The following is a 25,063-nucleotide window of genomic DNA, read 5'->3' as shown; positions in this document are numbered from 1 at the left end:
ATCACGATTCAATTGGATTCTGCATCCAAACATGCCCAAACTGATGGATTGATTGGATGCCATCAAAACATCATCGTTAGCGGCCCCCCCAAATCGATTTGTACATTAAGCCTTAACATAGAAAATGTTTGTATTGGGTCCAGCCTCTCTTTCAAGGGCAACTTTAATTCAATTTGATTGTTCATCTAAACACCCAAAATTTTCCTAGAAAATCCATTTACCATCTGATTTGGATTACTTTAACATGACTAGTTTCCAAAGAATCAGATCCAATTTTCTTGGATCATTAGCTTTGATAGTACATGCTTTTTATTGCCCCACTTGCGATGGACGATTCAAGATACATCAAAAATAGAAACCAATCGAATCCGACCGCAGGAAGAAAGAAAAGATGTAGGTGTTGTTTGGATACCAATCTTCATAGTTTGATATTTTCTTCATCTGTCATACAAGTGGTTGATGAGGGATCTATTAAAATCAAAGCATACAATCATGTTATGTCAAGTATTCATTTATTTTATGCACACACTACTTATGTTATTACAGTCATCATTACAAATTGGACAAAAAAAGAAAGAAGAAAAATGAAAAAAAATAAAAATCAGCCTCTGAAATTATTGAACTGGTTTGTGTTTAGGCGGCGAGGTCGAATTCCAGATCAAGCTTTCATGGGATAACGTGTTTTTCCTCTTTCAGGCCTTCCAATGAACAATTCAGTTTCTACTTCAGGATCTTGAGTTTCGTCATCATAGGGAACAATCTCCTTCTGAGTGGGAGAGAGTTGTTGCAGTGGCTGCACCTGGCATTGGAGATTCATGTGAAAAAAACTCAATCATCAGCATTGCTCAGCCAAATTCTTGGTGAAAGCCTAAGGAGATTTCTGTGAGGAGAATTGGGGGTTTTATAGGCAGCATACGGGTCAACTCAAGACTCGCTTGAGTTATCGCACCCCGATCGGTTGGAAAAAACCATGCAGCCCTCGAGTCAGCCAAGTTAGAAAATGAGGTTTTGTATTAAGATAAAGAAAATATGAGATTTGAGAGAGAGAGAGAGAGAGAGAGAGAGAGAGAGAGAGAGAGAGAGAGAGAGATGAAATCCATCTTAACCAACAAATATATAAAAATATATAAAATAATTACAAATGGTTCACTTCGTTGACTCGATTGGGTGACCGAGTCCTGGGTTGAGTCCTGGTTTTTAGACAATGATTCATGCCAACATGGTTTTATGTGCTTGATCCAGGATATTTATCAGGTGGGGTGCACTCATCATAACGGCCACACATGAGAGTTGATTATGGGTTGTTGGTCATACTTTTCTAACTGTCCATTTCATCTGATATATGCCTTTCAATAGCCAAAATCTCAGGCCAGGAGATGGTGCCCATCAGATGAATGGCCCAGATCATATGCCATGCTGCTACAAAAACCCTCTATCTTCTTCGCATGGATCTCTTCAGCATTTCTCAAAATGCCTAATGGAGGGGCAACAGAAAGAATACATACAGATAAATCATTGGCCTTCTTCGACAATATTGCATTTTCCTCTGTTAGAAATCTCTCCTGAATTTAATCAAAATGGCAATTAGTATTCCTCATCAGTAAAAGCATGAGATGGTTTTTTTTCGCTGAAAAAAAGTGTCACTCGATCGCTTGTTAAAAAATCATTCTCCAAAAGAAAGTCGTATGGATGTGTATTTCAAAACTGCATTTTCCTTGTCATTTACCTTCTCTTTTAGCTGTTGAATCTGCTCCGTAAACAATTGTGTCTGAAAGATCAACGACACCGAGCATGTTCAATGTCAATAGAGATGCATATATGCATTTTCTTTTGTTTTTTGCAGAATTATTCATATGATATTACATGCGCCTGCACCTGCCAAACTGGCATGTGTGCAAGTTATTAGGCAGTTCATCACTCAGTCGATTGCGAATGAATGAGCCTAGTGGAAAAATCAGGCAGATCCAATCATCTGGTGTGCCACATTCATTGTGGGGCCCACCTGATGAACAACATGGATAATGCACACATGTGCCATCTTGGCTCAAGTGGGGCTGGGGGCACTTGTGATTGATGGTGTACCTTTCTTGCTCTAATGCTGCTTAGGCTTCGCTCTAACTGGCTCTCGATTTGTTGCAGTTCCTCAATGGGACATGATCCAAGACTTTCTCCCAAAAGCTTGCTGCAATGAATTCCAATTTCCTAGTTTAAGAACTGAAATCCAACATCATCATATGAAATCTAGATAATTTGTTAGCTATGATTTAACGAGAACACAAAAAAAAAAGAGAAGAAAGAAAACCGACACACCGCTTAGAGACTTCAAGGTGCTCGATCTTCTTTGCCATGTGTGCGGCTTCGAACTTCCATTGCTGCATGGCAAAACAAGCCATTGTGAGAATTAATTCATAATGTAGATGCACAATAGGATGATCTGGGACAGTTGATTTGGTGGGCCACCAATTTGGAAGGATCGCAGTGTATCTGGTGAAGATTGTATACAATCTGGAACTGCAGCAGGTAAACTGCTATGAAAGCAGGACCTTTGGATTTTGTTGAGCTACTACATGAAGATTATATTAAAAAAGATAGATGTCATGGCGAAAATTTCACTTGAACAGCTGCAAAACCAGGTACATAAGCTTGGGTTTTAGATTGGAATGGCTGTAGTTTAAGAAGGGCGGAATTGCCACAGGCGCCATTGCTAAAGAAAGCCTAAGGCATGCCAAGTCATTGTGGTTTTCAGGATGCAGCCCATTCAGGTGTGGCCCACAAGATTACCTACCTCCATCACTTTCTCCCCATGCAGAAGGGGGGCGGCATCATAGTTATAGAATTTGGTGACTCACTTAGCCAAGTCAATTCAACTTGACTAAAAATCGAGCCGAGTCACTATGAACTTGCTAGCGAGCTTGACTCAGTTCAGATTTGGAATGACTTGGCAAGTTCGACTGCTAGCAAACTCAGAAAGACCAGGTGATTCATTTCTATAACTAGTTTGTGGGATTCAAAGCCATGACCTCATGCAGTTAGGTACCCTCCATCACTTTCTCACCATGCAAGAGGGGGTGGCATCATAATTATAGAACTTGGTGACTCACCTGAAACTCGGCCAAGTCAATTCAACTCGACTAAAAATCGAGCCGAGTCACTGCGAACTTGCTAGCAAGCTTGACTCGGTTCAGAATCAGGATGACTTGTCGAGTTCGACTTCTAGTGAATTCAGAAAGACCCAGGTGATTCATTTCTACAACTAGTTTGTGGGATTCAAAGCCATGACCTCATGCAGTCAAGGACCCTCCATCACTTTCTCACCATGCAAGAGGGGGGTGCCATCATAATTATAGAACTTGGTGACTCACCTGAAACTCAGTCAATTCAACTCGACTAAAAATCGAGCCGAGTCACTGTGAACTTGCTAGTGACCTCGACTCGGTTCAGAATTAGGATGACTTGTCGAGTTTGACTTCTAGTGAATTCAGAAAGACCCAGGTGATTCATTTCTACAACTAGTTTGTGGGATTCAAAGTCATGATCTCATGCAGTCATTGACCTTCCATCACTTTCTCGCCATGCAAGAGGGGAGCGGCATCATAGTTATAGAACTCGGCGACCCACTTGAAACTCAGCCAAGTCAATTCAACTCAACTAAAAATCGAGTCGAGTCACTATGAACTGGCTAGCAAGCTTGACTCGGTTCAGATTCGGAATGACTAGTCGAGTCCAACTGCTAGTGAACTCAGAAGGACCCAAGTGATTCATTTCTATAACTAGTTTGTGGGATTCAAAGCCACGACTTCATGCAGTTAAGGACCCTCCATCACTTTCTCACCATGCAAAAGGAGGGCGGCATCATAGTTATAGAACTCGGCCAAGTCAATTCAACTCGACTAAAACTCAAGCTAAGTCACTGTGAACTTGCTAGCGAGCTCGACTCAGTTCAGAATCAGTATGACTTGTCGAGTTCGACTGCTAGTGAATTCAAAAAGACCCAGGTGATTCATTTCTACAACTAGTTTGTGGGATTCAAAGCCATGACCTCATGCAGTCAAGGACCCTCCATCACTTTCTCGCCATGCAAAAGGAGGGTGGCATCATAGTTATAGAACTTGGTGGCACACTTGAAACTCGGCCAAGTCAATTCAACTTTACTAAAAATCGAGCCAAGTCACTATGAACTTGCTAGCGAGCTTGACTCGGTTCAGATTCGGTATGACTTGTTGAGTCCGACTGCTAGTGAACTCAGAAAGACCCAAGTGATTCATTTCTATAACTAGTTTGTGGGATTCAAAGCCACGACTTCATGCAGTCAAGGACCCTCCACTTTCTCACCATGCAAAAGGGGGGTAGCATCATAGTTATAGAACTCGGTGACTCACTTAAAACTCGGCCAAGTCAATTCAACTCAACTAAAAATCGAGCCTGAGTCACTATGAACTTGCTAGCGAGCTTGACTCGATTTAGATTAGGGATGACTTGTCGAGTACGACTGTTAGTGAACTTAGGAAGACCCAGGTAATTCATTTCTATAACTAGTTTGTGGGATTCAAAGACATGACCTCATGCACTCAAGGAGTGTCTACCACTAGACCAACCATAACTATTGTCATTTAGCCTGGGTATTTTATACTCAACACCCTTTCTAAGAATTTATCATTAGAATAATATATGATTCCTTATTTAATTATTAAACATTGAGCCAAGTCAAATTTTTTTGGATTTCTGGCATTGAAATGTAGTAAAACAAAGGGTTTTTTTTTATAATCCATTTTAAGGATAGTTGTTTGTGATAATCTCACATTTCTTACTTAATTTAAATCACCTGCCTGAATAGAAAGTCATGCTTGATGTTAACGGATGAGGTTGAAACTTGATTTTCCACACATTACACTCTTGTAGAAAACCGAGATAGGAGAAGATGTTTTCTGTATATGTGTAGGTGGGGGATCAAGATTTTACTTATAAGAATAAAGGCTGGAGTAATTCAAACCCAACTACTCTTATAGGAGTTTCCGTACTAAGAGTCCATGCTTCTTTGAAATAGTGTGCATATGTGTTATAGTCCAAGCACACCATGCCTTACATATCTAACCTGATCATAATTAATATGGGGCCCACCGGTATGCTCAGTCTAAATATCCAACGGTTTGATCAATCTGAGCCATTGATCATGTAGGCTCACCTAATAGAAGTCTTACATTCTCTCACTTTGGCCACAATGATCAATGTCAAAATATTTTTAAAAATATTTTATAAAACATAATTTGTTTACAACTTCCTAATGAATACCCATTAAATTTTCAAGTCATTAGTGTTGAATAATATGAACAACGCTTCTTAGATCTCATCTATCAAAATTGCTAATGTCGGATTTGTTGGGGTCTCTTCTCATGTAGAAGTGGGCCCCACATGTGCAAGCTAAACTAGCCTTTTATTGTCACATGTGTGGGAGTATTTTGGTATTTTGGCCAAGCAAACAAAAAATGAGAGAAGATGGCTTTTTCCTAAAGAGAGTTCTAGCAACAATTTGGCTTTGTTCTTTTCCTTAGAGAAAAAGAGGAGAAGAGAAGAAAAAAAGGGGATTTGTTAAAAGAAGAAGATCAAGAACCTTCTATAACTAAACCTTTGCATTTGGGTTCATGAAGATCCATCCACAATATTGATTTCTTCAATTGTCTTCTCCAAGGGTTACGTTAGGGGTTTTCTACAATCCCTAGTTGGTGAGAAATTCCTTACTTTTATTGTTGCTTGTAATCCACCTTTAGGTGATATAGTTTAGGTATCCAAGAGAGATCACTTAATGATTGTACTTACATTATTTCTATTATAGTAGATTTGTATTGGACTAGGTCTCGTGGTTTTTCCCTTCACATTGGAGGGTTTTCCATGTAAAAAATCTTTGTGTCTCTTGCATCCTACATGTTTGATAATTTGCTTGTTTGTGTTAGAAGTAATTTTCATTCTTTAAATGTCATATATTATTAATCTCATTAATTTGTACATAGAAGGGAAAAGTGTGTGGTTTCCCAACAAGTGGTATCAGAGATCTGGATTTTGCTCTAATTATTTCGTGTGTGAATCATGTAGGCAAGAACTAGTCAAATGGTTAGCTTGAATGAAAATAATTGGATGATTTGGAAAGTCAAGATGGAAGATTTATTGTATTGCAAGGGCTTGTACGCACCCGTTGAAGGTGATGGGTTCAAACCGAAAGATTGACCGATGATGAGTAGAAGAAACTAGACTGGAAAGCCGTTGGGTTTATTTGGCAATGGTTAGATGACAGTGTCTTTCATCGTGTGTCTACAGAAACTTCGGCACAATCAATTTGGAAAAAATTGAAAGGGTTGTATGAGAGTAAGACTGTGGGCAACAAGGCTTTCATGATTAGGAAGCTCACAGATTTGAAGTATAAAGGAAGCTCAATTGTGGAGCATTTGAATGAAATTCAAAGTATTGTGAATCAGCTCTCATCTATGAAGATGATGGTAGATGATGAGTTGCAGGCTTTGTTACCTCTCAGTTCTTTGCCTGACAGTTGGAAGACACTGGTGGTGTTACTTAGGACTTCGCTCCAGATGAAGTTGTTACAATAAGCCAAGTTACAAGTAGTTTATTGAACAAAAAAACAAGAAGGAAATCTTGGATTCTTCTCAGTCAGAGGCACTTGTCAAAGAAAATAGTGGGAGAAGCAAAAGCAGAAAACCTCACTACTGCGAGAAATCATGAGGTTAAGTCCAGGTCATGAAAGGATGTTAATTGTTATAGGCCACTACCAAAATGAGTGTCGAAAGCCCAAAAAAGAGAAGTAGAAAGGAAAGAGGGAAGGCTAAGGCAAGAAGAGAAGGACAAGTACAGTTGTTTCATATGGTGATATTATTATCTTCTTAGGTTGAACATGCATATCTCAATCTCACTTGTCAAGAAACATACTGGGTCATTGACATCGGTGCTTCATATCACGCTACTCTTCGCAAGAACTTCTTCACATCTTACAAGTTGGGGGACTTTGGCATTGTAAGGATGAGTAACAATGCCTCTTCAAAAATTGTGGAGATGAGTGATGTGCATGTTGAGATCAATGTTCGTTGTATGTTGGTTCTTAAGAATTTGTGAGACATGTATCAGATCTTCACCTTAATTTAATTTATACGGGAAGATTGGATGAAGAATGTTACAATAATCATTTTGGTGGCGGATAATGAAAGCTTACAAAGGAGTCCCTTGTGGTGGCAAGAGATCAGGTGTTGCACTTTATACAAGATGCAAGCAAAACGATAGTCTATACAGGGCCGAGGTGAACACAACAAAGAATGATTCTTCATGATCTATGGCACAAGCGGTTGGGTCACAGGAGCAAGAAAAGCCTACAAATCCACGCTACGAAGTAGCTACTTCCTGATATAAAAGGTACACCTATAAATAGTTTTGCTTGGTTGGAAAATAACATAGGGTTTCATTTAATAAAAAGCATCCCCTTAAGAAAATATATATCTTGGAATTAATTTACTTTAACATTTGTAGTCCTATGAAAGTGTAAACTTTAGGTGGTGCTTCTTACTTTGTTACCTTTATAGATGATGCTTATAGAAAGGTGTGGGCATATGCCTTGAAGACTAAAGACCAAGTCTTGGATATGTTTAAGCATTTTCATACGATGGTGGAAAAGGAAACAAATAAACCGTTGAAGTGTATTTGTACAGATAATGGTGGCGAATATATTGTGCCATTTGAATAGTATTGCAAAGGGGTTTCATTTAATAAAAAGCATCCCCTTAAGAAAATATATATCTTGGAATTAATTTACTTTAACATTTGTGGTCCTATGAAAGTGAAAACTCTAGGTGGTGCTTCTTACTTTGTTGCCTTCATAGATGATGCTTCTAGAAAAGTGTGGGCACATGCCTTGAAGACCAAAGACCAAGTCTTAGATATGTTTAAACATTTTCATACTATAGTGGAAAAGGAAACAAATAAACCGTTGAAGTGTATTTGTACAGATAATGGTAGCGAATATATTGGGCCATTTGAATAGTATTGCAAAGGCCAAGGAATTCAACATGAGTAATCCATTCCCAAGACTCAACAATACAATGGTATAACAGAAAGGATGAATCACACTATATTGTATAAAGAATCAAGTGTGTGCTTTCACAAGCCAAATTGCCAAGATCATTTTGGGGAGAGGCTATGCGAACCGCTTGTTACTTAATTAATCTATCTCCATTGGCTCTGAATGGAAATGTTGCAGAAAGGATATGAATAAGGAAATATGTTTCTTATGAACACCTGAAAGTGTTTGGTTGTAGAGTATTTGTTCATGTACCCAAAGGTGAGCGGTCCAAACTTGATGACATGGCAAAATAGTGTCTTTTTACGCTATGCAGATGAAAATTTTGGCAACAGATTATGAGATCCAATTGACAAGAAGGTGATTAGAAGCAGATATGTGGTCTTTCTTGAAGAGCAAGCAATTGATGAATTTAATAAAGTTGAAAAGCCATAACCTAGTATTGATTATCTTATTGATGTAGATCTAGTTCCTCCTTCCGTGGAGCATGATGATGGGGAGATGTGCAAGGCTAAGAAGAGATGGTTGGTGATGATGTTCTTATAGGTGATATTGAACAAAAAGAGCAGGGAAAGCAACCCCCTCAAGAACCACCAATCGAGCCTCGATTGGGAATGACCACTAGAGCTGGCCAACCATCCAAAAGGTACCTACCTCATGAATATATCTTGCTTACAGATGGGGGTGAACCTAAGAATTATGAAGAAGCTCAAACCAATGAACATAAAAAGGAGTGAGTAAGAGCTAGGCAAGAGGAGATGGATTCTTTGCATGAGAACAACGCCTATGACTTGGTGAAGCTGCGAAGGGGTAAGAAAGCACTTAAAAATAAGTGGGTATTCAGGTTGAAGACTGAAGAAAAGAGCTCATAACCAAGGTATAAGGCAAAGTTGGTTGTGAAAGGATTTGGGCAAAAGAAAGGCATTGACTTTGATGAGATTTTTTAACTTGAGGTGAAAATGTCATCCATCCTGCTTGTATTGGGTTTGGTTACAAGCATGAGTCTAGAGGTTGACTAACTAGATGTCAAAACAACATTCCTTCACAGTGATTTGGAGGAAGAGATATATATGAAGTAGTCGGAAGGTTTTGAAGTCAAAGGCAATGAGCACATGGTTTACAAGTTGAAGAAGACCCTATACAAGTTAAAACATGCCTTGAGGCAATGGTACAAAAAGTTTGATTAATTTATAGTGGATAATAAGTATAGGTGAACCGCTTTAGACCATTGCGTATTTACTACAAAATTTTCTGATGATAATTGTATTATTCTTTTGCTCTATGTTGATGATATATTGATCGTTGGACAAGACATTGTCAAAATTAATAAGTTGAAAAAGAAGTTAAGCAAGTCATTTGCCATGAAAGACTTAGAACCCGCATAATAAATTATGCGCATGAAGATCTCTCATTATAGGAAGGTTGATAAGCTTTAGTTATCATAAGAAAAGTACATTGACAAAGTACTTGAAATGTTCCATACGGACAAGGCAAAACCTTTCAGTTCTCCACTTGCAAGTCACTTTAAGTTAAGTAGTGAGCAAAGCCCTTCAAGTGAGAAAGAAAAAGAAGAAATGAAGAAAGTTCCCTACACATCAACACTAGGAAGTTTGATGTATGCCATAGTGTGCACAAGGACAAACATCGCACACGCAGTTGGTGTTGTTAGCAAGTTTCTAGTAAATCCTAGCAAAGAGCATTGGAAAGTAGTTAAATGGATTCTCATATATCTCAAGGGTTCATCCAAGATGTGTTTGTGCTTTGGAGATGGTAAGCTTGTGTTTAAGGCTACACAGATGCAGATATGGCAGGAGACATTGACTCCAGGAATTTCATATCGAGATGCATGCTTATTTTTGTAAGGGGAGATATGACATTTTTGATTTTTTTTATTGAGTTAATTCTCAACTTCATCTTTATAAATCTTAAATTTATATGGGGCATCTGATTTCTCAATTGTGAGGTATTGGCACTCATAATAAGATTAGTCATCTATGAATGTGATAAAATACTTTTACCCATTTTAAGATGCATGAAGAAACAATTTGCAAATGTTTTATATGTATTATTTTTTATATGTATCACTTTTATTAGTCATATGCTCCTGCTAGCAATTTGCTTCTCAATCTTGGTTTTCTCTCCCTAAATGCAGAAAATGCAGACCTTAAAAGTCTGAAAAGTTTAGAGAGTAAAGATTCTTTTACGCATAATCCTTTTCATCATCTCATGAGATATGTACCCTAATCACTTATACTACAACATGGAATAATTTTCATTCTCTAAGTCTCCACTTATTTTCTCTCCCATTTCCATGTAAAGAATCAATGTTGTACACGTATGAGAAATTCAAATCTAGTTGATAGAGGTTATTAACTAAAGTGTTATTGCCAATCACATTCTAATCATGACAAATACTAACTTTTCTATTTTCAAATTCAAATAGATACCACATCCATCTAAATGAGAAATAAAAACAAAATTGCATATTATGGATGTAACGTTTAGGAATTTTTGTGCACGTGCATGCAAACTTGCATTCATCTAAGCATCCATGGCCTTGTGCAAGTTGTGACCATTGATACGCATGATCGAGCAGTTTAGTGCGAACTATTAACTTATGTAATGATCAATTATATGATGTTGTGTATAAAAATATATATGTATATGTACATGTACACTTGTACTCTCGTCACTTACCCTCACAAGATCACCAATTTATTTATAAACTATATCTAATTTGACCATTGTAGATGCCCTAAACCTACCCGATCATGACCCTCGACCCATGTGTCAGAACTACTCAATTAGGACCTCGTAGCTAAACTAAAAATCTGCCTAGATAGATTCCCACTTTTACACCTAATCAACACATTCTAAATTGTACAATCTTGAGTTATACCACCCAATAGCCAACCCATAAAGTTAGAGATCCATCCGTTTTCAGTTGACCCATGATCTCCACCTTAGATTTACATCACTAATGACCATTAAACCCACAACTTCGATTAGCCCTCTGAGACATGCAATATTGTACCTAAACTGTTCAAAACTACCTAACCAGGAAGATAAAGCAATCTCTTGATTTTCTCCTTCAATCGACATGTATAAATCCTCCATTCCCATCACTAATACTAGGCCTTTCATTCATCAACCTCCACTCTGCTCGCATATGCAACCATTCACCAAACTAATCATAAAAACACATAAGTATCCTTAGATCTAGTGATCTAACTGTCCACATCACCTTTGGACCACCCTATCATAGAGAACTGCCTAAGATCATCTAACCACATGTACTCTCGTCCATCCATGAATCAAAACCATCCACCCATTCATAACATACTAATTGACATTTTCGACCATTGAATTTGAATTCCAATTAGTAGTATATCCATCAATCATCTACGATTTCCATGGCATACACGTCCCTACACTAAGACCATTCTCCAAAAACCTTACAAGTTTGATCACTATGAAAATTAAACCATAACTTATTCGATTCAATTGATCTACATATTCCAAACTTCTTCGCCTAAGTCTTAATATCCACCATCCATCATAATCTTCATTATATCCATCGGATGGCCCACCCAAACTGATCATACAAAAACCACCAACATGATCCTTAGATCATCCTTCACAAATTTACCGGATCGCTTCCCATGACACGCCATCTTTGGGCCTATTCGCAGAGTCCCTAGACTTTCCCGAAAGATTCTTACAAAGCCCAGCTTTCTAAAACCTAAGTAAACTTTATGTATTCATCCACACCCTATACCGCACATCATCCTAAAAATTCCAATAGACAATCAATTCAAAAAGTTAACCGTACAAGTTCCTTATGCTTAAAGGGCCATGTGAGCCATTTACTCTACGTCTCTAAGATCATCCAACTGTTCATTTTGAAAATTAGCCGCTTTCAAATCATTCGATAAGGAATAACACTAAATTGGAATCGTTCATTCAACAATCCGAGCCATCCATCAGGTAAACCATCATCATTAACTCTAGCTTACCATTACACAGCTCAATCTGGACCATTAACATCCCCAATCATATCTTTCTAGTAGTGAAACAAGTCATTTGGATCAATAATCATAAAACAATCAATCAAGGCTATCAAATCAAAAGATCAAAACCATCCACATTCCCGCCCTCCATCCATGTAACCTCTGACGATGTGAGAACTGGAAGGAAGCTGAAAAATTATAAAACCCGACATTGATGATGTAAGAAACTAGAGAAGAACTCACAGAGAATTCATGAGAAAGAGAGCGAGCTTGATGTCGATCTGTGTAGTTAGAGTCTATGTCCATTGTTGAATGTGGTGAGAGGAAAAGAAAGAATGAAACCCGAAAGGAAAGGAGAAGAGATAAAAGAAAGAAAAAATAGGGAGGATTTGCTGAGTTCTAGGGAGCCGAGTTTGAGTTTGAGTCTAGCAAGTGCTTGTAAACCCTTGGGAATGTGGCAAGTCAATTGGAAAAGCCCTGCGCTACGTTCAACGTCGTGTCGCCTGTCAGCTCAAACTACAACTGAGTCACAACTAAGTCCCACTGAGTCAAGGTGTGTTCGAGTCCATCATGTGTCAAATAGGTGGGTGATGTGTCACATTCAGTTTTAATCCTGAATTTTATAAATTATATCTCATGCTTTGTATCTAAACATTGTTAAAAACCTAAATGTGAGCTTATGCCCTAAGATGAAAATGATTAAATCAATTTAGTAAGATGACAATGATTAACTTATTAAGATTGAATTATGAGTTTACTGAATTTTGAACAAATTAACATGTAGCATCCTGATTTTCAAACTGAATTTGATATGGAATTATGTATATATGTTGTTATGATGAAATTGTTGTTAATTATATATGGAGTTGGATTATCGATTGTGATGTTACATGCATATCATGTACATGTTGTTATTGAGTTGTGATTGCGATCATAGGTGCTCTATCTTGGATTATCCCTAAAAGATCAGCATGATTGCTCTGCCTTTGGTCATCCCTAAAAGATCAACATAGGTGCTTTACCTTCGGTCATCCTTAATGGATCAACAAAGGTGTTGTACCTTGGCTCATCCCTAAAAGATCAGCACAGGTGCTCTACCTTTGATTATCTCAAAAAGATCAATAGTATAGGTACTTTGCCTTGGGTTATCCCTAAAAGATCAAAAGCACTGGTGCTTTGCCCTAGAATACTAAAAGATCACAAATAGAAATGTTACTCATTTAATTTACCGTTCATTACTATTCATAGCATTTGCAATACATGCGATCTTAATATCTCATTACAAGTTCCTTGATGATACTCTACAATTCATGTATATGATGTGGTTATATATTTGGAAAATTTAAAATCAAGGTATGAGATGATCTCACGAAACTGTTATGCTCACCCCTCACTTTAAAATTGTTTTCGGGCTTAGAGTTTAACTAGAGTGAAGCGCTGTGAAGATCTAGCCAAATATCTAGTTGTGGTTTTCTTTTCCAGTTGCATTTGATGAGAAAAAAATGTATAGTGGAAACTCAGAAGAGTCCAGATTGTTGTAATTAAATTTTTTTTTTAATGAAAGTTTGGTATATTATTGTGCAATTTCTATGAAATTGTGTTTATGAAAGCTTAAAATTTTAGACCATGACTTGGGATTTCGAGTCGGGTCTGGCCAACTCAGATACTAGATTTCGGAGCATGACAATGAAAGGCACATGAACTATACCTACTAGATCTAACATGTCACCTAACGTTAACATAAACCCAGTGTTCGAATCATCTCCGATATTATCTTTATCTCCAACTTAGTGATACCGATAACACTAATAGCGATACCGATAATGCTGGTAGTATAAAAAATTCCAGATATTAGCAATGTATCTTTAAGTATCGACAAATGTATCAATATCGCTAATGTAATCGCCAATATTTTCAATTATGTAAATTCCGCATCAATATCGCCAATGCATGGCCAATATTTTTAACTATGTAAATTCTAGGTAATGCTTCTATCATAAGTGTATCAACAATATTTCAATAGTAAATTTTTATTTCAAATTTTTTTTTCATGAGCACATGGCTGTATGTAGTGTTCAATTTGTCATTGATAATATTGATAATATCTCGATATTATCGATATCGCAATTCACAACATACGCGATATTGAGACCACAATCTTTCATTTCCTTTCCACTTGTTGATGATTTCTTAGTGAAATATCACGTTGTTGATATTTTGCAATAACGATAGATGCTTGGATGGAAGGTTGGACAGTTAAATAGGCCAGAAGGGATGGTTGTATTGATTTCTTACAACAACATATGCTTTTAAAGCCCCATCAAATGGAAACTTGTTATGTATGCATTCTTTTTACAATTTGTATATTTCTAAATATGCAAATATGCCTATTTTAACATCTCCTGAAGTTTTGCTGAAATTTTCCACTGTTTTCCCCATGTTTCCTTGCATTTCCGATTATCACCGATATTATCGACAATATCGATATTGTTTCCGTATCCCTAGCCAGCGAAACTTGTAGTGATACCAATACTTTGAACACTGCATAAACCTTCAGAATTTAATTACCTCCACATTGCCCTTGTCCCATTGCCAATATAAACTGATTTTTTTTTCCAGCATCAGTTGGTTTTTGGTTCTATAACATATCGTTCATTGAATTACATGAGATTAGAAGCACCAGAATCAATCCCCTGAGAATCTATTGGCACATCAATTAATGAATCTCTATTCCTCTTGAACGCACTGCGAAATCAACTTGTTCAATGTTCACTTCTCTTTAAGTATTAGGATAGATTTGAAATGAACTAAATACAAAAACGAGTCTTGAATTATGAAGACTAGGAGTTCATCTTCAGTCTGTAAGTCCAATGCATAGGTTTTCCAAGATGTAGTCTTGAATATTTTCTTAGCACTGTAGAATGTATGATTCAATTTATGGAGAAATGAACTCGTTTCGGCTTTGTCAAGCATGGAATCAGTTTCTTATTTCATTGTCTCAAAAATTAAATTCTTCATGATTTCGAGATACATTTTATTAAATTTGACCTAAGCCCTATAATGGGCAATTTCTGACTTTGTACTGGCATCAGATGGCTTAGAAGGGTCTTCCTCTTCTAGGGCAAGGTCCAATCCATGTAACTTAAACCAATCTCAACAGACTAGGGCAATTTCTGACTTTGTACTGGCATCAGATGGCTTAGAAGGGTCTTCCTCTTCTAGGGCAAGGTCCAATCCATGCAACTTAAACCAATCTCAACAGACTCCTTCCATTTGGGATAATTAGTTCCAGCAAATGATAATATAAAATTGTATTAGGTTGAAATGTTGAAAAAGTTTATAACTAATTGTATAAAAAAAAATACACGCAAATTAATAAATACATCCCATCTAAGCAATACGTGAACATAAACTAAAATTCAACTGATTAGGGCCTTCAATCGAGTGGCCAAAATGATGATGGGTCTACTTCATCAATCTAGCGATAGCCTAGTGTATCATCATGACTCCTTTGGGTGAAATTACGACATACTACTAAACGTGAAGTTGATTACATAAATCTAAGCCACCCAACACCTTTATATGAGATGGATTTCTTAAAATTACCAACACCAACCACTCCACACTACTCATATTCTGCCATGACCCTTCTTTGTTCCTCATCATTTACCATGGACATAACGTAACCTAATGCAATCCCAAATATGTACGGAGAATTATCGAATTTCACACTCGCGTCTAAAATCAAAGATTTTCACCGATTGGAGTCACTTTGCTAACTAGCACAACCAGTTCCAACCTTCGAATATCAAACTCCAGGATCATTACATGGTCCTACCCTCAACGAACCATCTTAACAAAGTTCGATTTAGCAGAAAATATGATTGACGTCGACCATCAATAACGGGAGAATTTTGTTCACACTTATTGTTAGATTCTGTCTTCCTTTTACCAATAGTTAGTATCAATCCCTAGGCATGGGTAAGGGCCTAATCAAGACTTGACAGACATAATAGGAATGTGAAACAAAATACAATCATTCTTTTTTAATGTAATCAACCAATTGTTTTCATATGAGTCCTTTTCTACCGTAAGTTAAGAACTCGAGTATATTGTGCGTAACTTCATAATGATTATTTCATTTTTATGGACTGTTTTGATCAGATATCACTATTTGGCCCATACTTTGGTCAGTCCGAGCCAATGGATGCTCCAAGAACATATGCCAATTAGGCTACGACGGAATTTTCGGCCTCATATGATCTGAAATGAATCAGATCTGTTCAAAACATCCCGTGGATGTACATGATCTGTCTAATCTAATTGGACCACCTTGACGAGCGTATCAAGAACATGCATCATACAAAATTTCATCTCATTGTAAGTAATAGATCATGAGATAAGGCCCACTCAATAAATGAGCGATATTGCCCATCCAATAAATTCATGATTAGAAATCCGACAGAGGTGAGTGACCACTTGTTTTGAAGCTTTTAATAGGAAGAACAAAAATTTCCCACAATCTTTTGACATCATTAGAATTGGATATGGGCCATCCAATGCACATTTAATGGGATTGACATGCTAATCCAGTGGTCTAGAGGTCGTGAGGCTCATCCATGGTAAGCCAAAGGTGGGCACCACACTCTCAAGTTATCGTATGGTCAGATCCACACGGATGATCATGATTGGACACAAATATAATCATATACAATATGTACAAGATGAATGGTGTAGATCGCATGTGGACATGTGGGCCTACACATTTAGAAATTTTCAGATTTTTTTAAAAAAAATTTTTCCAAAATTCCAAAATTTTAGATTTAGGAACTTTATTTGTATTAAGATTTAACGAAAACAAAAAAAAAAAAAAAAAGAAAGCTCCAATTAGAATAAGCATCTAATGAGAAAAGAGAAAAACAAGAAGAGAGGAGTGATGATGCCACCCCTTCCTCTCTTGCACGCCCAAGGCTCTATCAGAGGTTTCTTTAATAAGGACTGGGCTTAGAGCTCGGCACAAACCAAGCCAACTTGAAAGGTCGGCTCGAATTGGTTTGAAAAAGCTCGGCCTGGATTGGTTCAAATATAAGTTCAAAACAAACCAAGTTCAAGCTCGGCTCAGATTGGTTTGAAAAAGCTCGGTTTGAATTGATTCAAATAGAAATTCAAAACAAACCAAGCTCAAACAAGGGCAATATTGGCTTGGCTTGGCTCGAAGCTTGGCTTGATTCAGCTTGATTCAGGTTGTAGATTGCATGCAGATTGTTTCCTATGATGTATCCACCTGAGCTTTTAATATGATTCAATTTTGAGATCATGTCCTAAAATGATATGTAAAAACAAATGGACATCATAGATGATACATATACATGACATGGATAATACATAATAAATATGCATGAATGCACAATGTTTCTTGTGGTTTAGTCCGCTTGAGCTTTGGATATGATTCAATTTTGGATCATGTCCTAAAATGATATGTAAAAATGGATGGATGGCGTGGATAATACATATACCTGACAGTGGGCCCACAAAGTTTACTCAGTACGCTAAAGCAGGATTCGAATTGGCTGGCGAGCCCTATGGAGGATATTAAACTTTATGTTAATTTTTAGTGTTATTACCTTTGCATTAGTCTTTGTTAATGTTATTTTGTAGTTTCATCTTTGTATTAAAAAAGTTCATATTATATATATATATATATATATATATATATATATATATATATAACAAAAAAAAAATAAGCTGACCCCTATTCGAACTTGGCTCGATTCGGCTCAGCTCGGCTCGAATATTTGGACCAAACCAAACCAAGCACAAGCTCATATAATCTAGACCAAACCAAGCTCAAACAGTGGGGATAGGCTCGAAACTTAGCTTGGATAAAGCTCGAATAGTGGGTGTTACATAAACAAGAAAAATCAAACTTGGGTCAAACTCAATTCGACTTGGCTCGTGTATAGCTCTAGCTGGGCAGAAGCTGTTGGCCGGGCCATCCTTCAGACAATGTGAACTGTCCATTCACCTCTTCATTCGAGCTTCTATGAGAGAGAGAGAGAGTAGTGCCTTCTTATGAATTGTGCGCTAGGGAGCTACATGTGTGTGTTCTTAAATATAAACTGCCCTTTATTTATTTTGGCCTTTTTGCTTGGGTGGATCCCACCATAATGTCTTTCTACAATCTCCTTTGATCATTAGATGCATAAGCTCATGTTCGGCCTAAGAACCAAACTTAACCGCATACATGATCTAGGTGCGCAACAGCAAAGGAAGCAATGGGGAGATACATGCCCATTGATTTTTTTTATGAGGCCCAGCATGATGATTATGTGAAATCTACATGAACCATTAGATGTCACACAAAAATATAGGCCTAGGCCAAACCAGGCCCATCCATGATTCAGGAGGGCCACACCAAGGAAAATAATTTAGAGGGCGCACGTCATCCCATAAATTATTTTCAATCATGTGGTCCACTCAATCATTGTTGGGCCTAATTTTTGAGCTATGTGACTAAAATTGGATAATCTATTTGATGGTAGGAATGGACTTTGGGAAAACATCAATTTGGACCCATTGCCTGCATACCAATGCTACCTAAATGGTATTACATGCCTGTTTGCCACGTGGGATTGCGGGGATTAGGTGGTATGAAATTGTATTTGGTCCAATTTTAAACTCCATCCCGCTTTTGGAAATAATGGGAATGATTGGATTAATCTGTGTATCCAATAGCGCTCATAGCGTAGCTGTAGCTCTACGTAGCATAACTAAATAGCGTAGTGTATGCTACAACTATGTGGTGTGTAGCATTTGTAGCATACATTATAGTGTATTTTTAATTTTTAATTTTGAAGAGTGATAAGAACATTTATTTTTCATTTATTTTTTATTTTTTATTTTTAGTTTTGTTTGTTAAAATTAGTGTAAAACTCATATTTCAAAAATAAAAAATACATAAAAAACTTAAAATGTAAAGTCAAAACCAAACATTTCTTTGTTTACTTTCACTTAAAATAGTGGTGATCCTTTAAAGTAGGTGTGAAACTCACACACTAATAAAACTTTAAAACTAAACTTAAAAGAAAAAGGGTTTCAAAATAGGGTTTTAAAAAACCCCTCTTTTTATAAATGACATCTATGTTGTACTTAATACTCTTAACCTGTAGGATTTTTATTTCTTTTCATATTTTTGAGTTGTGACTTGTGGTTTCAATTAGACATTATTAAGTAAAGCGGTTTGATTAAAAAAATAAAGTGGTTTGCTTCGAAAGTTATTGATGTGATAATTATTTGATTTGGTTTATAACTTTATATGTGGATTGGCTTTTAGTAAATAATAACTAATAACTTATTTGAATATGCTTATACTTGAAAAAATGAATTATCTTTTAGGCATTTTTATATTTTTTACTTTTTTTTTCTTACTATTTATCATTTTTTCTGCTATATTTAAATTTAAAAAAAAAATAAATAAAAGTTTCGTGTAGCTTACTCTACACGCTACGCTATTTACGCTACACATTATAGAAGGTTCAATGCTACACAACACGTTACTACTATTTAAAACACTGATTATATCATCCAATCTCAGCAGGAGATATAACAGGATTTTTAGTGGATTTCAAAATCCACAACATCTGTGGGCCCCATGTTGATACGTGTGTTTTATCTACATTGTCCATCCATACATGCCCTTTATACGTGACAATCAAGTTGCATATGAATATAGGTGACTAACGTCAAGTTGCATATGCATAGAAGTTTCACTTAATACAATATTTTTCCTAAAGGTAGAATTTGATCCCAAACATGGGATTGAACAGTCAAAATACCATGGTATTTCCAAACATATAATCATTGCGAAATTAAGGTGTTAATTTCACCTAATGAAATTCCATACCATTTAATCACATGCTTTAAATAGGCCATAAAGGGTCATCCAAATAAGATAGCCCCACAATCATGTATTTTTGAAATCCACTTCGATCATCAAATGCATGATCCAATTTTAGACGTAGGGCTAAAAAATTAGCCCAATCTATAATTCAGGTGGGCCACACCAAATGAAACATTTGAGAGAGGGATGTGCATTGTTGAATTTTTACAAGGCCAACCATGATGATTATATGAAATCCATGTGAACCATTCAATGCCACAAAAATGTAGGCTTCATACCCCAAAATTAGGACCATCCATGATTCAAGTGGGTCACACCAAGGGAAATAATTTAGTAGGTGGGCGCCGTTCTGTACACTTCCTAATTGCGTGGCCCACTTGACTCACATATCGAGCTGATTTTTGAGCCCTACATCCAAAATTTGGTCATGCACCTTATAATTGGAGTAAATTTCAAAATTACATGATGGTGGGGCCACTCTAGCCAGAGGTCCCTTTACATGAAGCCACTTATGTAAGGAAGGCCATGCCATTTTCATAGGATATAAGTATTCTAGCAACTGGTCCAAACTTGAATGTTTTTCCCAAAATCCATTCCTACCATCAAATGCATGACCCAATTTTAGTTATAGAGATCACAAATCAGGCCCATCAATGATCCAAGTGGACCACATGGTGGAGAACAATGTACAGAATGACGCCCACTCACTCGAGCCAATATCCAAAAGTAAACACCGTCTAGTTATTAGATTCACATTGTACATCAAGATCAAATTCGGACGGTCCAATTCAAATGGCAAGATGAGATCAATCATTGGACACAAGATCTCAAAGAACACAACCAAGAACGGCCCAAAACCGGCTGCTTTTCACTAGCCAATCATGCGATAAACATGAAGTAATTAAAACATTATCAAATAAGGCCAAAAAATAACTCAACACACACCACTCATCACATAAACACGAAAAAAATATTCTATGGAAAAGAATGACTTAGATCAGCCTGCACGCCCAAAAACAGTTTTAGAGAACTATAATCTGACCATTTTAAGCACCAAATGCAAAATTTTAAAACCAACCTGTTCAAGTGCCTAGAAGCCATTTACATCAATGGAAAGCATAATGAAACCGCTCTGATACAACTTTTTGGACTTTTGGGTTGAAACGCAGTGGAACAAAATGAGTTTTTCGAAAAACTAATTCATTACATTGAGTCAAGGATTCCTATATGCGATAATCTTAGATTTCACACTTAATCTAAATCACATATACCTGAATGGAAAGCCATGTTTGATATTGATAGATGAGGATGAAACTTGATCTTCCATACCTTACACACTTATAGAAATCTGAGACGGGAGAGTTTTTTTTTTTTTTTGTCCGTATAGGTGAGAAGATCAAGACTTTATTTATCAAAATAAGGGCTAGAGTAGTTTAACTCATCACAACTACTCCCTCTAAGAATCTCTACACTATAAGATTTCAAGTCTCTTTGAAATATTATACATACATATTATAGTCTAAATGCACCACCCCTTAATTTTTTGAGTTGATCACAACTATTATAGATATCCAACAAGTAATAAGTTTGATCAATGTGAGCCATTGATTATGTAAGCCCACCTAATAGAAGTCTTACACAATTGATTACTCGAATCAACCTGACACCCCTGGATACTGAGTTGAGTTGAGTTGAATTTTTAAACTATTGAGTAACATCATAAAGATTATTTGGAACAAAAATCAGGATAGTCCATTCACCAGGCCATTGAAATCCATGGAGAGCTGATGGTCTAACTTATTATTTGCATGGGGCCCACCCAATGATTAGATTGTTCCAATTTTTGCTCCGGGTGATCTTCATGGTATGCTCCACCCATTCGCACCCGAACCATTCACAGCTTCAGGTGTTCGACCAAAGTGATACATATGCAGGGAAAAAATGTCCATTCTGTTAACAAAACATTGATAAAAATGTCCAGCAACATTGTCAATGGCCAGACTGCCCCTAGAGGGGAGCGCAAAGATCCTTCAATATGAGGGATCCCCTGTGGATTGAAAATGTCTCAAAAATTAGCCATGATTTAATAACAATCAGCCATATACGGTTAAGAGCATGCAAAATGGAGGTTAAGAGTAACAATCATCGTCCATCAAAATTTCAGGCCATGATCACATAACCAGGGTGATTTTGGGCCACACACAACACGATGAAGATCCAATCCAGTGGCCCACCTTGATCATAAGTTGGTCATGTGAATTCACACTAATGCATGGAGATGACTGTTACTAGATGATCTGAACCACGAAAAACTCGCCAGCCATCTCAATTAATTGGCAGGCATGAAGAAAAATGTACAGGTGCTATAATCATATTGACCATCAATTAAAGGATATTTTATACTATCTTTTGCATGTTTTAGAGATCCAATTGATCTTGGTTTTGGACAGAGGCCCACCCAATAGATGGTCGTTTTAAAGGATGTCCTTGATCAACGAGCAGGTTCAGCAAACGTGGGTGAAGGTTTATAAGGTTAACACACAGGGTTTCAACTTGTGATAAATAGAAGGGGAGCATTTTGGACGTTGGGTTTAAAATCATGCAATGTGATGTGAGGGGTTAATGGGTTTGGTAGGTTGGCAGGTTTTCAATCCTGATTGCATCTTAAATGATGATTTGAACTGTTTATGCTCTGTAATCTGGGCTACCTGAGCAATTATAAAACTTGTTGAACAGGAGAGTGCGTATGAAGGTGAATATTTAATAGCTCATATTCAAGACCATGATTGAATGTCATGATCATCAATGAAAGCATGTTTATAAGACCATGACGGCGGATCCTATCAAAACCTGCTGCGTTCACGGTTCAAGTTGGAATGTTAATCAATATGAGAGTGGAATTGATTGGTTGAATACTGGAATTGTTTTCTAATTAAATGTGCATGGACATTTTTTCTTGCATTGATGCTTGAAAAGAGACGCCGGGCCCCATGGTGTGTATGACATCCAACCCATCCATCATGGTCACCCCAAAAAATTTAAAACAACACTATGGTGGTGACCCTAATGTATGGATTGGATGCCATGTAAGGTGTTGTACTCATGTTTAAATATATAACATATACTATTGATAATGAATTTAATATAAATGACAAGCATGGCATCTAATTTTATCTGGTCATATCTTATAAAGAGAAATGTGAAATACCATTGTATTTTGACTGTCCAATTTTATGTTTGGGATCAAATTCTTCGTTTAGAAAAAAAATACTATATTAATTGAGAAACTTGTATTTGGTGGAACATGGAATTGTGATCAATCAAATTCTTCCTTTCGAAAAAAATACTATATTAATTGAGAAACTTGTATTTGGTGGAACATAGAATTGTAATCAATCGATCAGATTTCACAATTGATGCTGGTCACCTGTATGCATATTTAACTTGATTATGATATGTAAAGGGCACATATAGATTAAGTTGTGGATAGAACACATGCATCAACATGGGGCCACAAATGTAGTGGATTTGGAAATCCAACTGTAATCCTGCCGTACCTCTTGTTGATATTGGATGATATGATACATGGATTAATCTAATTCTTCCCATCTTTTCCAAACACAAGATTGGAATTTACATTTGACCAAATGCAATTCCATACCACCAAATCGCTTCTAATCCCAAGTTCTAAACATGCCCTCAATGCCCTAGATACAACATGAATTTCTTGGGTCCTCATTTAAAATATTAAAACCATACAAATTGACAATTCTAACCATCTGATCAATGGCCAATAAGATGGATGGTAAAGATGATTTACGAAGAAAGAACTTCCAATTAATAATTTAACCATTTGTTAGGACTTTTCTCATGGGCACCTTGTAGTTCCAAAGATTCCCTTCAATCACAGCATCAAAATTACCTCATCCATGTCTTGTGAAATGAATGGATATTAAAAAAACCGGATAATCCGATTGATTCTATTTTTTTCTTGGTGTTCCATGAAATGCGTGCTGAATCTGATAAACAGCTCGGATCAATTGGTTCAACTGTCCAAGTTTCCATTAGCAAAGTAGTTTTTCTATGAACAGATTGCACATCTACAGAGGGTGTAATTCTGCGCAATGTCTGTTAGCTAGTTATGCCTGTTGGGTTCGTTTTCTTTTAATTTTTCTCAACATATCCCGAATTCGGTTGAGATAATTTTTTTGCTTTGAAGGGTTTTTGTTTGATCCCCTATTGTTCTTGTTATTTATATTCGACTTAGAATAAGAAGAATGGTAGTTGATCTATACTGAAAACATGGCACTTGATCTTATCTTAATCTAAAGAAGGATTCATATCATCAAAGAGAGGTGACCTGACCTGTACATTTTGTTCCACTGTTTTGTTGGTGATGCTAACGTCTTTCGCATGCCTTTCATAGCGATCAATTGTCTTATGCATGCTACAAAAATCCCAAATACATATCAAGAAATGATCAATATATAGTTCTGATCATGTTAAGAAAGCAGAAAGCAGTTATTATATACTGATGAAATTGCACAAGAAAATAGAGATTGCTTACCATCAAATTAGTTTTAAACACAACATTTAAATTATCAATGATAGATGCTACTGAAATTGGATGGAGTATATAATCACAACGGTGGACCCACTTTTGCTTTTTGACCTTACTAGCTGATATCAGTTTCTTCAAGTAGCCAATACAGTAGATGTCAATGGCATTTTGCATTTCAGATCAGTCAATGGGTCCATGCTTCTGTGATCAAATGGTTGACACTAGATAGCCTACGCAAATTCAAGTCACCAAATGAAAAATAATCCAAACCCTTCCATTGGTGACCAGTAAATAGATGATTATGAAAGTACGGCTTTATATTCAACCAGGAAAGTCTGAAAATTCAATTGAATCTTCCAATATGAGAGATTTTAGACCACGCCAGTCCACCATATAAACTAATTGGTACAAATTGAGAAACCGAGAGTATATTTTATGATGAGGAAGTAGCCTTTGATTTTCAATTAAATTCATTTCTGGACCAATCAAAAATGGAGGAACCGAAATAGCAAATTGGCAAT

The 25,063-nt window shown here is 36.7% G+C and overlaps 1 protein-coding gene across 3 annotated transcripts in view; it reads right to left on the bottom strand.

Annotated features, from left to right (window-relative positions):
• Window positions 1-414: 414 nt before the first annotated feature.
• The window catches only part of LOC131249067 (MADS-box protein SOC1), a 99,747-nt gene continuing 75,098 nt past the window's right edge, over window positions 415-25,063 (bottom strand). For 2 of the 3 annotated variants that reach the window (XM_058249631.1, XM_058249632.1), the window contains 6 exons: window positions 24,347-24,428; window positions 2,311-2,372; window positions 2,083-2,182; window positions 1,727-1,768; window positions 1,506-1,562; window positions 415-799 (listed from right to left, as the gene is read on the bottom strand). In XM_058249631.1, the coding sequence (XP_058105614.1) occupies window positions 659-799; window positions 1,506-1,562; window positions 1,727-1,768; window positions 2,083-2,182; window positions 2,311-2,372; window positions 24,347-24,428 (484 nt within the window). In that variant the 3' untranslated portion in view covers window positions 415-658. The remainder of the gene's footprint in view (window positions 800-1,505; window positions 1,563-1,726; window positions 1,769-2,082; window positions 2,183-2,310; window positions 2,373-24,346; window positions 24,429-25,063) is intronic. The other variant, XM_058249633.1, reaches the window with a different exon arrangement.

The sequence above is a fragment of the Magnolia sinica genome, chromosome 6 (genome assembly GCF_029962835.1).
Source record: "Magnolia sinica isolate HGM2019 chromosome 6, MsV1, whole genome shotgun sequence".
Lineage (NCBI taxonomy): Eukaryota > Viridiplantae > Streptophyta > Magnoliopsida > Magnoliales > Magnoliaceae > Magnolia > Magnolia sinica.
Note: the sequence above shows the minus strand (reverse complement) of the source record. Positions and strands in the feature narration are given on the sequence as shown.